Genomic DNA, 14,824 nt, shown 5'->3' on the forward strand with positions numbered 1-14,824 from the left:
GAGATATAATTAGTTCCGCCGTATTTAAGCCTGCTTTGACGCAAACGCAGAGGCAAGCCCAAAAAAAGGGTTTGTTTCTATTAGAAACGAGTTGTGAATGGGTAAACTGCCACACGAAACTCATCAAACTCTGCCTTGTACCAGGCGTCTCAAGTCAGTAAAAACAAGTAAAAAATATACGGGTAAGCGCAAAGGAACAAGGGAAGGGTCACCCCTGTTCGCTTAGTCCTTAGTTGATTGCGTTTCTTTGTTTGTTTTCCCTTTAAAACCGCATTGTCACCAGTTTGCTTCCGGTCGATTAGGTAACAATCTCCGATGATTTTGAACGGAAAACGCGAAAACTATTTTTAAATATTGAAAGCAGTGTGTTTATTGGATGTTTCTTTGAGGATGTGATTGATAATTTACAGCGGATGGCTTGTTTAATATCTCGGATTTTAATAGATCCCTTTGTCTTTTAACGGTTGAGGTTCCCGTCGGACCTCCGGAAGTAAACTGGTGACAATACGGCGTTAAACTGACAATCGTTAATCTCTGGAATTTTGGAATGTGTAAAATGTGTTAACGTTTTATGAAAAAGAAGACTTTTTTTGTTGATGCCATGCATTGATTCAAATTTGTTTCTGCAGGCAATTTAAAAGAAAAAAACATTCTTACAATTGTAAACGGATTGAGAAACAGAATTATTAATAGATACATCCTAAAGCTGGTTCTAATTAAAAACGAAATAAAAGTACAAACTTGCCAATTATTAAGGACACCGGCTGGTGCTTAAATTGATTTCACTGAAACAAGCGCGGCATGCCCTGATTTTTGTGGCCACCTTTTTTATATGCTAACAGCTTTCCGTTGGTACACAAAGGCCGGTGCACCATAAACACTACTTGAAACAGTTTTACTGTAGAGACCCTTTTTAAGGAAATATCCAAAACGACATTTTTATTCAAAATTTAGTTGCTTTCGTGAATATACGGCGTAATGCCGAGATCTCCAAAAGAAGTTTTGAAGGACTTTGGCGAAACAACAACTGCGCATGGAATTGGAAAACTTGTCGGATCAAAACATCCGATTCGCAAAACAGTTTGGCTTGTTCTTCTGTGCGTTTGCTTTGGATATGTAATATACCAAATCAAGGAGCTATGTGGGCAATACAAAGAGCACCAAATAACCGTGATGTCGCATGCAGAGAGAAAAAAAGAAATACCTTTCCCTGGAGTAACAGTTTGTAACCTTAACCCGGTGAGAAAAAGCAAGATAATTGAACACAACTTGACGGAATTATTGGTGAGTTGATAATTGATAAAAGTATATTTTCCTCAGAGATATATGCATGTTATTATTATTTATTTTTTTTTGCTAAAAATTTAACCTTATAACTCACATATCTCCTAATCTGCACCTTTTGGCGATTTGATGTTTTTCGTTAATGTTGTTTTTTATTTATTCTGTAATTTTGTTACCTTGGCTACACTAATACGGTTTTCTTTTATGATAGCCACCGAGCAAAATCTACCGTCAATATGCAAGCTAATGTAGAATATGTGAGCCGTGGTGATTCACAAAGTTGAGCTGTTTCTCGAGAGTGCTGACCAACATATTATACGATGGCTCACAAAACTAGCATAATAAAAAGACTAACACTCGAATGCTTTTTTCTGTTTATATGTGTTGCGTTTCTTAATTTTTATTTTTAAGGGGGGGGGGGGGGTAACTTTTGCTTTTAGAGTGTCTACTAGTTTTCGGAACTGTCACTCGATACGACACACAACTCTAAGCAATATTTAAAGATAAATAAAAGTAAGCGGGGCATTACTTCACCACCTATACTTTGAAACCTAAGATTTTCCAGGATTTTTAAGTGCATTTTTCTGCCCTGTATCGCTAAAATGCCAAGTAAATTTTTTTTTTTTGCTCGCCATTCCGAAATTCTCGCAGATAGCAAGAAGTCAAAATGCTTATATTCGTTAATGCCATTTACTAGCCCTTCAAAATAGTGACTGAATTACAAATTTACAGCAGACAACTTGGAGGAATCATGAAAAATTCTCAATACTTGTTTGTAAATATTCCTGACTTTTTAAAAAGTAAAAAGCGCACTTGTTAATAAAAATATGCTTTATTTTAGAAACCCAGCGGGCCAAATGCAATCGGTAAGTGCATCACGTTGATCAAACAGCATCTATAGACGAAACGTACCACAGATTTGATTTGTATATAATTTTACACTCATTTCTGCTTATACTACATAGGTAGGCATTGGTAGATCTAAAGGTTTTTCGTTGGTTCAATAAAGTCTCTCACTAAACAATGCCCAGTGGTACCATTCTCAGTGACTACTCAAAGACCAACACACATAGAACCATTGAGGACGCTGGCCATGTGGTACCATTCTCAGTGGCAGTACTATCAGACTAACACACATAGAACCACTGAGGGCACTAGCCCTGTTGTACCATTCTCAGTGACATGACTTACAGACTAACACATAGAACCACTGAGGACACTGGCTCTGTGGTAACATTCTCAGTGCCAGTACTTACAGTCCAACACACATAGAACCACTGAGGACACTGGCCCTGTGGTACCATTCTCAGTGACTACTCAAAGACCAACACACATAGAACCACTGAGGACGCTGGCCCTGTGGTACCATTCTCAGTGACTACTCAAAGACCAACACACATAGAACCACTGAGGACACTGGCTCTGTGGTAACATTCTCAGTGACAGTACTAACAGACTAACACACATAGAACCACAGAGGACACTGGCCCTGTGGTACCATTCACAGTGGCAGTACTTACAGACTAACACACATAGAACCACTGAGGACACTTGCCCTGTGGTACCATTCTCAGTGACAGTACTTGAAGACTAACACACATAGAACCACTGACAACGCTGGCCCTGCGCTAACATTCTCAGTGACAGTACTTACATTATATCACAAATAGAACCACTACTAAGGACGCTGGTCCCATGGTACCATTCTCAGTACCATGCTCATTTCCAAACTCTCAAGTAACTTTAAGAGGTCACCTCAGCTAGAATAAGAAACTTTTTGCCTTAACACTTCCTTGCGACCGTTTAGGATTTCCCAACAAGTTGGCAGCTTGTCATTATGAAATATCATGTTTCATTGCTTTGCGTTACTTGCCGGGTGACATAACCAGATAACACACATATAACCATCTCAAGTCAATAAGGAGAGTACATTTGATAGGTAATCTTTATTGGCAATAGGTCAAGTGGAGATGAGAAACAAATTGATGTCGATGGTCATGGGTATGAATGCAACCACCAGAACAGAGCTCGGCCATCAAGAGAAAGACTTCATCTTTGGCTGTTATTGGCTTGGGCAGCCGTGTAACACATCGTAAGTGTGCCTCTATAACATGAGCCCGGCCTTGCGCCCACACTTAGCGAAGACCGCAAATTAAATAGAATACCCAAGCAAGAAGCGAGAAATGAAAAGTCCAAATCCATGGAAATTGACAGGACGGCGTACCTACCTTAAAGCCAGTTAAGCCACACATTTGTTATTGTTTTCATTAAATATTGGAAGTCATATGATCTAAATCTCGAAATCACCATCTGCAAACAAAGTTTAATAATAAATACTGGTAAATACTTTATTTACCAAATTTAATAAAAAATATCCCATATGTTTCCTAAAATCAACCGACGGAAATGCATCCTTTTTTCACTCTTGGTACTTTGCAAGGATGACATTTGGGGGGTAACTAGGTTTGAAAAATAAATACAAACAGTTTAAAAATATATATAATCTCGTCTTTTAACAATCAATAACTTTATACACGTAACGCTTGATACAAAATTGCACGTTACCGCGCATTAATGTAAAAATAAAAAAAAACATCGTTTTGAAGTGAGGGGGCAAGGGTCCCACCCCCCCCCCCCCCCCTTCCGCCGCCCCTGAATAACCATATAATAGCAGATTATTTAAAATAACCTACGAACGCCCAAGGACGACCTGTTATAGCTGTTTTTTAATGTAGCATTTTTTTGGGCAGGTTTGAGCAAATCTTTACACCAGAATATGGCAATTGCTTCACGTTTAACTCCGGCAAGTTACACGATTTGGCTGTGACTGAGGCGGGTGACACGGAGGGTAAGTGACGAATCGACTTGAGGGCTCAAAAGGGCTCATCTTTTAGGGCAGTCCGTAAATCCTTATAGTTACATTGATCCTGCTCTGATGAGATCTTATACTACTTATCTTGTTTTGCAGAGTCAACTATAGCATTATTTTAATTTTCAGGTCTCCGGTTCAAGCACTGTCGGATAGCGCTCGGTTGTGTGTCGGGCAGTGCTCGTCTATTTTGAGCGATACTATGCTTGTTTCGGGTAGTTATCGGTAATTATGTGTTATCTCAGCTCTTTTCTTGTTGTTTAACAACAAGCAGTGGGACATAGTTGGGACAGATAGTACTCGGTTGTGTGTCGGTAGTGCTCGGTTAATTTTCGGGCAGTGCTATCGAGGATATGTCGGTTAATGCTCGACTTGTGTCGTGTAGCTCGGTAGTTATTATATATTTTAGTTCTTTCCCTGTTATTTTACATTATTTAACAGTGGGACACAATGGTGCATGAAAAGCTCGCCGTGGGTCGGGTGATACTCAGTTAAAAGCGGGTGATTCTCAGGAAATAGCGAGCTTAGGCGGAGTGTCAAAGACGACGCTCAAGTTGTATTTGTCCGCGCGCTAAAAGAAAAATGTGCTGCCGGTGGTCAGATTTTTATCAGAGAACTCACCCCCCGCCCCCACTCCGGAAAAATTAGGCCCACTTTTTTCGGATTTCGCAACCCACAAGAAAAATCCTGGGTACGGGCATGAAGTGGTAACTGATGTGTGTCAGGTAGTGCGCGAGTGGGTTTCGGCTAGGGCTCGAGTGTGTGTCGAGTAGTGCTCGAGTTGGTGTCGGGTAGTGCTCGAGTGTTTCATGTAGTTCCCAAATGTGTTTCGGTAAGTGCTCGGGTGTGTGTCCAGTAGTGCTCGAGTGGGTGTCGGGTAGTGCTCGAGTGTGTCAGGTAGTTACCGAGTGTGTGTCAGGTAGTGCTCGGTGTCAGGTACTTATCGGTAGTTGTGTGTTATCACAGGCCTTTCCCTCTTGCTTAACACCGAGCAATGGGACTACATGGGCGCAGTGTCACCCTCGATAGGAGCGATCGTCGATGTGCACCATCCTGATGATATAGAGGTACCTGCTGTACGCGGTATCACGGTGTCACCGGGACAAGCTACGTCCATTGGATTAGTCTTGGCAAGTATAGGTGGTATAGGAGGAGTAGTGGGGGAGTCTTGGCAAGTATAGGTGGTATAGGAGGAGTAGTGGGAGAGTCTTGGCAAGTATAGGTGGTATAGAAGGAGTAGTTGGGGAGGGTTGGCAAGTATAGGTGGTATAGGATGAGTAGTGGGGGAGTCTTGGCAAGTATAGGTGGTATAGGAGGAGTATTGGGGGAGTCTTGGCAAGTATAGGTGGTATAGGAGGAGTAGTGGGGGAGGGTTGGCAAGTATAGATGGTATAGGAGTAGTAGTGGGGGAGTCTTAGCAAGTATATGTGGTAAAGGAGGTGTGGTGGGGAGTCTATGCAAATATAGGTGGTATAGGATGAGTAGTGGGGGAGTCTTGGCAAGTATAGGTGGTATAGGAGGAGTAGTGGGGGAGGGCTGGCAAGTATAGATGGTATAGGAGTAGTAGTGGGGGAGTCTTAGCAAGTATATGTGGTAAAGGAGGTGTGGTGGGGAGTCTAGGCAAATATAGGTGGTATAGGATGAGTAGTGGGAGAGTCTTGGCAAGTATAGGTGGTATAGGAGGAGTAGTGGGGGAGTCTTTGCAAGTATAGGTGGTATAGGAGGAGTAGTGGGGGAGTCTTGGCAAGTATAGGTGGTATAGGAGGAGTAGTTGGGGAGTCTTAGCAAGTATAGGTGGTATAGGAGGAGTAGTGGGAGAGTCTTGGCAAGTATAGGTGGTATAGGAGGAGTAGTGGGGGAGTCTAGGCAAGTATAGGTGGTATAGGAGGAGTAGTGGAGGAGTCTTGGCAAGTATAGGTGGTATAGAAGGAGTAGTGGGGGAGTCTTGGCAAGTATAGGTGGTATAGGAGGAGTAGTGGGGGAGTCTAGGCAAGTATAGGTGGTATAGGAGGAGTAGTGGAGGAGTCTTGGCAAGTATAGGTGGTATAGAAGGAGTAGTGGGGGAGTCGTGGCAAGTATAGGTGGTATAGAAGGAGTAGTGGGGGAGTCTTGGCAAGTATAGGTTGTATAGGAGGAGTAGTGGGGGAGTCTAGGCAAGTATAGCTCCCAAAGACAATATCGTCTACCTGTCTTCTATACAAGTGTGTGGGTGGGGAGGGGATATTTCTTAAGTGGCGTTATAGGGATGTTTCTATAGGGATCCATGTACCGCTTGGACTCGCCTTATAGCAAAACCGGCTGCAAGTCAATAGATACTCCAACCATCTACAAGAATAAGATTTACAGCGCCGAGGTAAGATGCATCGCACGCTAGAGACAACCACTCTCATTCTCCAGGGGCAAGGATGCAAGTCGCAAAGCCCGTTGACAGTTGACAACGTTTTGACATTCGTCTGTATGACGGAAAGCGCTCGAATACACGTCGGGTAGCGCTTAGTTTATCCACCTCAGTTTATCGGGGTATTATGTTTATATATATTATATTTGTAAATCGGGTTGTTATCAGCTTTGTATGCAGGGACGTAACCATGATTTATAACAAAAGCGGGCCCAATAACGACCACATAAGAAGACATTTCCTCTTGTATTTTTAGTAATGTCTCATTCATTTACTGTATTTTTTGCTGCTGGAAGAGAGGGATTTGGCCCCCAGGGGCGTCCCTGGTATGATTGATTGGTATGATCGTTGATGGTTTTCGTAGGCTTGTTATCGCGGCTGCTTGATAGCGAAGTCGCTGGAAAAGTGCGGTTGCGTTGAGTCTCGAATGCAAGTTGGCCTCACAGCCCAGACCTGCGACCCTTTCAACAAAACTCTTAGTAAGATATCATTATCTAAATTCAAATAACACAAAGCACAAGTTTACCGTACTTACATAGCACAAGTACTGCCGCTTTCAATATCCTGCGAGCTCTCTCCGACGACCAACAGCTACATCGCCTCCTGGCTCCCGTTAACCGAAACTGGCTTTCAATCAAGGCACAGACCAATCAAAACGCACCAAATGTATTCCGTTAGCTTGAATGTCGGAGGCCAGAAAATGGTAACTATTGACGAGCGAGTTCGCAGAATATTCAGAATCGCAGTAGAACGCGATACATGGATTAATAATGTTCCACACATGTGGCTTGGTGATTATTTGTTTATTTGTATATTTATTCCTCTGTACCCCCAACATAGGTCAATGAACATGGTTTCATTTGAAATTAGAAATTGGAATTTTAATTAAAAGCACTTGCAGTAATTTAGGATTTGCCTCCATTGCATTCATTTTTGAGTAGCCAGTATGGGTGGATCCAGGGTTTCTAACAACAACTAGCCAATGGGTGGGCGCACCAATATGTAATGCATGAACAGGAGGTATATTTGTGGAGTTTAATAACATTTTTTAGAATAATCAGTTGCGGTACTTGAAAACTACAGTATGGCATCTAAATCTTTGGAGTGCTGTTACATCCTTGATATATTCTTCACAAGGTCAAAGCTAAGAAAATATATACATAGTGGAACTTCTATGAAGGGAAATAAGAATTGACTATTAGACTCTTGAAAAACATTCTCGTTGACTAAGACACCTTGAACTTTGACAGCCTTTTTCACACCAAGGCTTAGTATTTGTTAACTTTCATACTGCATATTTAATATTATTGAATGTTATTGAGTGCTTGCTTGCTTGATCCATTTGGAGGGGCCAATACAATTCATATAAAAATGGACAGATTTTTAATTTTATTAAAAAAACATTCTAATAGACCCTAGATCCCCCTAAAACTACCCCTATTAGTCAACACAAAAAGGCGTTAGATGCTGGCTCCGCTTTTAGGCAGTGCCTAAATCTATATATTACTGCTCCACACTAATGAGTGCGAGTTTATGTGTAAAGGGAGATAGAAGAAGCGAGGAGTTGTGAGGAAAGGATCATCCTTATCAATTGTCCTCCCGCTGTTGTAGCTCAGATCGAAAAGAGTCCGTAACCACCCCTCCCCCTAGTTTGGTCAGTCGCCTAATGTCATGCCTGTTATTCTCGTCGCAGGAAAATGCATCGAGGAAGTTGTTGACTTCAACTCATGCAGCTGTCCACCCGCTTGCAGGTTGGTAAGCTGCCGGTGGTGTACCGAATTACTCCTGAGTAGAACCCGATAGTGTACCGAATTACTCCCGAGTAGAACCCGATAGAGACTGAAAAACGATACCGAGTCACTACCGACAACAATAATATATAGCTTTAGCATTCCCTAAAATCTCCAAATGACGAAATCTTTGCTTATTTTCGCCTAATAAGTTAAGAAATATGAAATATTATTATATTTCTGTTTTTGACGACGTCAACTATTTTAAAGATAACGCGACCAAATTGTTATGCTCCCTTGCCTCCACCCTTGACATCTACATGACACATAACTAGTTTAGTTGTCATTCGATGTCTCGGCATCTGGGTTTTACTTTTAGTGACGTCATCGATGACGTCACGTGACCATCTCATTGCACCTCACTTGAAACATTCATGACACCTACCAAGTTTGGTTGTCATACGATGTTTTTTTTAATAAAATTAAATATTTTTTTATTCTGATGACGTCAGGATATTTTGCTTCTAGTAACGTTATTGATGACGTCACAATCATGTGACTATATTGGTGCACCCCCCTGACACCTTCATGACACATAACAAGCTTGGTTTTCTTATATGATGTTTCGTTCATGAGATATAAATATTTTTGTTCTTAATGAAATCGGAATATTTTTGCTTTAAGTGACGTCATCGATGACGTCACAAATCCATTTTTTTACCCCCCTTCTCAAATATGACACATGCCAAGTTTGGTTGTGAAACAATGTTTCTTTCAAGAGATATAAATGTTTTTGCTTTTAATCACGTTTTTGCTTAAGTCACGTTAAGCCAAGTGACGTCATCGATGACGTCACACAACACGTGATCATATTGTTGCATCCCCCTTGACACCTACATGACACCTACCGAGTTTGGTTGCCATGTTTTCTTCGTGAAATATAAATATTTTGATTTTGATGACGTCAGCATATTTTTTGCTTCTAGTGACGTCATTGGTGACGTCACAAATCACATGACGCATCATGATCACACACGCTTCGCTATGTCCCGCCGAATAGTACAGAATGATTGACGAGCATTGACTAGTCACTTCCGAAATGACGTGCTAGTTGCTTCGAGCTTTTCTCGAATATTGCTAATCCATACAAATAAGAGGTATCTGAACATTTCTATATCTTATTCTTTTCATTCATTTTTCAGGGAAATGAAATTTGAATTTTCTGCTTCCACCAGTGTTTGGCCAAGTGAGCCTTATTGGGTGAGCATCGCTGGTGCTGTGATGTCATCATCATCATCATCATCATCACCATCACCATCACCAACACCAACACCCCCATCATCACCATCACCATCACCACCACCATCACCACCACCACCATCACCATCGCCATTACCGTCACCATCACCACCAACACCATCATCGCCATCGCCATCGCCATCGCCATCGCCACCATCATCACCACCATCGCCAACATCACCACCATCGCCAACACCATCATCGCCAACACCATCATCGCCAGCACCATCATCGCCAACACCACCATCGCCAACACCATCATCGCCGTCGCCACACCATCACCATCACCACCATCGCCAACACCATCATCGCCAACACCATCATCACCACCATCACCATCACCATCACCATCACCATCACCATCACCATCACCATCACCTTCACCTTCACCTTCACCTTCACCATCACCATTACCATCCCCACCATCGCCATCGCTAGGTTGCGCTCGGAACCATGAGCTGTAACTCGCAGTGCTTCATGGGTACCAAATGAATAAGCCAATATGAGCGTAAATAAAAGCAAAGTTTTGGAAATCTATAGCACTGTTGTTTTTATGTCGCGAATCAAAGTACTAATTAACAAACTATGAACTTGTAATGAATATCTAACACAAGGGAGCGTAGCGTGCGAGCAGTGTCAACACGATATAAAGTGACACAGGGTTGGTTGTTTATATGCTGTAAACATTGGCGAACCCAAGCGCTTTTTACACGGGTAATAATACTTTCGGATAAAGTCTTTGTCTTTTCTACTAATATTTTGTCCTATTTTTGTAGACATTTTTGAAGGAAGCGTATGACTCTCGAAACACCAGCCGCTCATTCGCATCTTTTCCAGACTCGAGGTAACAGACGCCGACAGCGTCCTCGCGATTCAGATTTAACCCTTTTTGCCTGCATTCAGTCATTATGTGGGTGTCATGTGTTTGGTGTATAAGTCGGTTAAAACATCTTGACTGGGGTGTTTTTTTGTCTGGTCATTTTCGGCGAAAACTCGGGATGCTTCGGGTTATGAGCGTAGGAGGTAGTTGAATATGGACTGGATGTTTTCGCTAAGGCAGAGGGGATAGGTTTTCGCTAAGGCAGAGGGGATAAGCTTTTATACTTACTATTATTCTTTTTTATATTTAGGGGGGTGCTCAATTTTGTTGTATCTGCTAAAACAATTTTACTGTAAAAACCTTCCTCGATCGTATGTCTAAAGCTCACAGGCGTGTCGTGGAGTGCTCGATGATTTCTCGGGATACTATTGGGGTATCGTCAAGACGGCCGTCTCTAAATAAGCTGCCTCTTACAATAACTTTCTGTCTGTAATTGCAGAGGTAACCTTTTAGCGGTTAATATCTTCTTCAAAGACATGAGCATTACAATAAAAACAGAGACTTTTAGTTACGAGGTAAGCGTCACTACCCTTGTTACAAGAAGAGACTTGGTTACGAGGTGTTAGCGGTGGTAGAGAGCGTGACGATCCTGCACAATCCGATTGTCATGTCATGTATGATCACGTGGGTAGGGTATACCGGGCGATGGTACATGACATTTGATATGCGCATGTCGCTCAGCGCGGGCTTCCTGTGTCTACAGTAACATAACGATTCGTGCGCATCACCACGTGCCCTTCGTCCCCAGTTTCCGCGCAGTCCTAAGTTGGCTTCACCCTACGAAGCTTCTAAACCAAATCACTATTTTTCTCAATTGCAGTTTTCAAATCTGGTGGCTGATGTTGGCGGTCAGCTCGGCCTGTTTGTCGGCATGTCTGTCCTTTCCATCATGGAGTACTGGGAGCTGTTGATCGACCTCGGCACCGCGCTACTGAGACGCGACAAGACACTGCGTGTCGCGGTGGCCTCAAAGCCTGAAACCTAGCACCGCGCTACACAGACGATAGATGACAAAGCATGTTGCCGTGGCCTCAAAGACCGAACCTAGCACAGCGCTACTCAGAAAAGACACGGTATGTTGCCGTGGCCTCAAAGACCGAACCTAGCACCGCGCTACTCAGAAAAGACACGGTATGTTGCCGTGGCCTCAAAGACCGAACCTAGCACCGCGCTTACTCAAAAAAGACACAGTATGTTGCAGTGGCCTCAAAGACCGAATCTAGCACCGCGCTACTCAGAAAAGACACGGTATGTTGCCGTGGCCTCAAAGACCGAACCTAGCACCGCGATACTCAGAAAAGACACGGTATGTTGCCGTGGCCTCAAAGACCGAACCTAGCACCGCGCTACTCAGAAAAGACACGGTATGTTGCCGTGGCCTCAAAGACCGAACTTAGCACCGCGCTACTCAGAAAAGACACGGTATGTTGCCATGGCCTCAAAGACCGAACTTAGCACCGCGCTACTCAGAAAAGACACGGTATGTTGCCGTGGCCTCAAAGACCGAACTTAGCACCGCGCTACTCAGAAAAGACAAAACACGGTGTGTAGAGGATGCCTCAAAGCCTGAAACTTAGCACCGCGCTACACAGACAAGACACGGCGTCTTGAACATGCGTCCCTGATACCATAGTGACGTTGATATCGGACAACAGTGTTGGTTTGTCACAAATGACGTTGGTATCCTGACGAGCCGCAGTAAGTAAGCGTTGTCATGGCAATGGGGGCGTTGTCAATAGCCAAGAAATCACGTGACGTCTTTGTTGACGCCCTCTTTTTTTTTGCATCAAATAAAAACAAAAGGACGTATTCAGCTCTTACAAATCAGCCAGAAAGTTGCTATTGAAGGATTCAATTTTTCGTCGCTATCTGAGGTGACGGCTGCAGAAATCAGTGGTAAACCAACCTGGCGTTAGTTTGCCACTCAAGAAAGTGATAAAGGGATTTTTAAGTGTAAGTCGCCTATTTGACCCCACCCTCAGGTCCCCCTACGCTTTTTTCTCCCGATTCGTGGGTGAGACTCACGATATACAAAAACTGTCTCGAGATTATTTTATTTGCAACACATATCCAAATAAAGTTATAACCACACTCTTACAAACCGACCATGGTCACTCTGACAGACAAGAGTATATCACTGCCATATGTAACTATACTTGCGCTCACGAAGGCCAGCCTTCGAGGCGGAAATAAAAACACTATTATGCCGACACACTGAAGATGGGCTATGTACAAGCTGTTATACATATAATATATAGATGGTAAAACTATAAGTGTCGTGGGGTCTCTCACTATTATTACTATTGTTGTTATGTCGCCATTTTAATTATACTGAATCATATGCGCTTTTATGTGTTTTAAGAGGCGTTCTTCTTGGCAAGAAAGCCTATGCCAATTAAATAATAATTTTGCTTGGACTTTTAGTACTACAAATTCTAAAATAAAAAAAGTTATCATAATAAAAACACAGCTAAAACAGCAAAGTCACGCAAGCTGTTCACGCAATCTGGTCACGCAAGTTGGACATACTACCTAGGAGTGTCACAGTACGATGCAAAAACAGGGCTAGATTTTGGCAATTAAGTTTAAAAGCACTTTCTCGTCTTTACCTAGATAAGGTCTAAGCCTCGAGTATTCCGTAGGCCATGATTTTCGCAAGAATCTGCCATTTCATGAGAAGCGAGAGATTGAATGAAGAATCGAACATGGATCTTCATGGTTTCTTGGCCCTTAGGGAGTGTTCATTAAATATCCTGATTGGGGGGGGGGGGGGACATAGGACACCTTTCAGAGCCCCACTACAGTTTTTTTGGTGCCCCACTCGAGGCCATACGATTTCAGTAGAAGTCATAAAAAATCAGAGCCCATCCCCCCCTCTTTTAGGGGGTATTATAAGGAACACTCCCTTCAGGGTATTTGATGAACACTCCCTTAAGGAATGGAAACAATAAACCTCGGCCCACGTGAAAGTTGCGCACACGAGATGCGCAGACAAGATAATGAGCGAACCCTTTTAAAATCTTTTGCATGCAGTGTTCACTGTTTTATAAAGACTGACGACCATAATTACATTTTACAAATAGTTAACTAATAAATCTTCTATGGAATAATCTGTACAAGCAACGTCATAGGATGACGATCACGCAAAAACCTTTTTTGAATAAACAAAGAGCTAATGTGGATATAATTAATTCCGAACACTGTATATACAAAGATTAGGAAAATTGTGGATTGTTTTAAGTAGTTTAACACTTTTCAGCAAAATACAGACCAGAAACTTGTTAGTATAATATAATTTTTTTCATTTCAACTGCCAAGAAAAAAACGCGTCATATTTTTTTTTATAATGAATAGAATAATTTGTGAACGAATTGAATTCGGTAATAACAAGGTAAGCGAACTAATTATTGCTTTTGTCTAAAGAATAAACAAACTGCCACCACAGACGGTTCACTACTGCTAGGAGGGTGCCCTAACGATCACTTGCCGAATATAGTCCGAAAACGAGTCGACCAATTAACGAGCGAACTCGGACAAATGTCGGCTGGGTAGGGAAAGGTTCTTTGAGTTAAGAATTTTTTCTGTGATAAAGTCTAAAAATAAGACGTTAAATAGCTATGGTGGATCTATAATAGTGCTATGGTACAGTTATATTTCAGGTTTTCTAGAAATAAATTAAGGGATCGTGAGGCAAATTGAGTTTGTCGGCAGTCTTTCTTTTCTTTCTTCTTTTACCGTAGAAATTCACATAGAAAGCAAGGAAAAGAAGGATAGGGAAGAAATAAAAAATGCAAAAAAAATACAAATATACCTTCTATGGAAAAGATCTTAGAAAAACTTTAAATTCTAGAGCTTTTTTTTCTAACCAAGGCTACAGTAAATTAAACCTTAACGAAGGCCAGTAATATACATAGAGCAATATCGTTTCTAGAACATCTAAAAAATAAGATATAAACTATGTATGCACTTCAAGCGCTCGAATAGTTGTGGCCCGGTCACACTTTGCGAACCCTACCTAAAATGCACAGGGAGCTCGTGACCTCTCTTTAAGCTAACGCGGCCAGCCGTTCGCCGCAGACGAGGGATCCAATCGTTGTCGCTTCGCCAGGCTGTCGGCTTTGTCGACCTCGCGTCCGTCTCTGCTCGGCGTTTTCCGAGCGTATGGCGACGTCGGGGAGACGGAGGAGGGTCGTGAGTTGGGAGAAGATCGGTCTGGATCGTTGGACGGCTCGGTTTTGACGTTTATGAAAGGCAGTCCGTGGCTAGATGTTGGCACGGTCAGGCGGTTACCCATGAGGTTTGCTCCTAGGGCTAGGTTTCTACTTAGAGGGGACAAGGGGGGGTTAAAAACATAAAAAAAAAGG

General features: G+C 42.4%; 2 protein-coding genes across 10 annotated transcripts in view; one reads left to right on the plus strand and one right to left on the minus strand.

The window, feature by feature from the left end:
* Positions 1-12,730, plus strand: LOC116616008 (degenerin del-1). Of its 2 annotated transcripts, none has more exons than XM_048727644.1 (12): positions 1-182; positions 2,126-2,150; positions 3,244-3,376; positions 4,035-4,132; positions 5,120-5,283; positions 6,411-6,506; positions 6,916-7,030; positions 8,245-8,302; positions 9,484-9,541; positions 10,357-10,424; positions 10,900-10,975; positions 11,281-12,730. In XM_048727644.1, the coding sequence occupies exons 3-12, from the start codon at positions 3,255-3,257 to the stop codon at positions 11,443-11,445; spliced, it is 1,020 nt and encodes a 339-aa protein (XP_048583601.1). In that variant the 5' UTR covers positions 1-182; positions 2,126-2,150; positions 3,244-3,254; the 3' UTR covers positions 11,446-12,730. The 2 variants fall into 2 exon arrangements, with proteins under 2 accessions (XP_048583601.1, XP_048583600.1); XM_048727643.1 differs by lacking the exon at positions 1-182 and adding an exon at positions 792-1,284.
* Positions 12,499-14,824, minus strand: part of LOC5508966 (myocyte-specific enhancer factor 2A) — a 26,295-nt gene continuing 23,969 nt past the window's right edge. For 6 of the 8 annotated variants that reach the window (XM_048727642.1, XM_032377793.2, XM_032377792.2 and 3 more), the window contains one exon: positions 12,499-14,782. In XM_048727642.1, coding sequence (XP_048583599.1) covers positions 14,512-14,782 — 271 coding nt within the window. In that variant the 3' untranslated portion in view covers positions 12,499-14,511. The remainder of the gene's footprint in view (positions 14,783-14,824) is intronic. The other 2 variants (XM_032377795.2, XM_032377798.2) reach the window with 1 other exon arrangement.

The sequence above is a fragment of the Nematostella vectensis genome, chromosome 5 (genome assembly GCF_932526225.1).
Source record: "Nematostella vectensis chromosome 5, jaNemVect1.1, whole genome shotgun sequence".
In the NCBI taxonomy this organism is placed as follows: Eukaryota; Metazoa; Cnidaria; class Anthozoa; order Actiniaria; family Edwardsiidae; genus Nematostella; species Nematostella vectensis.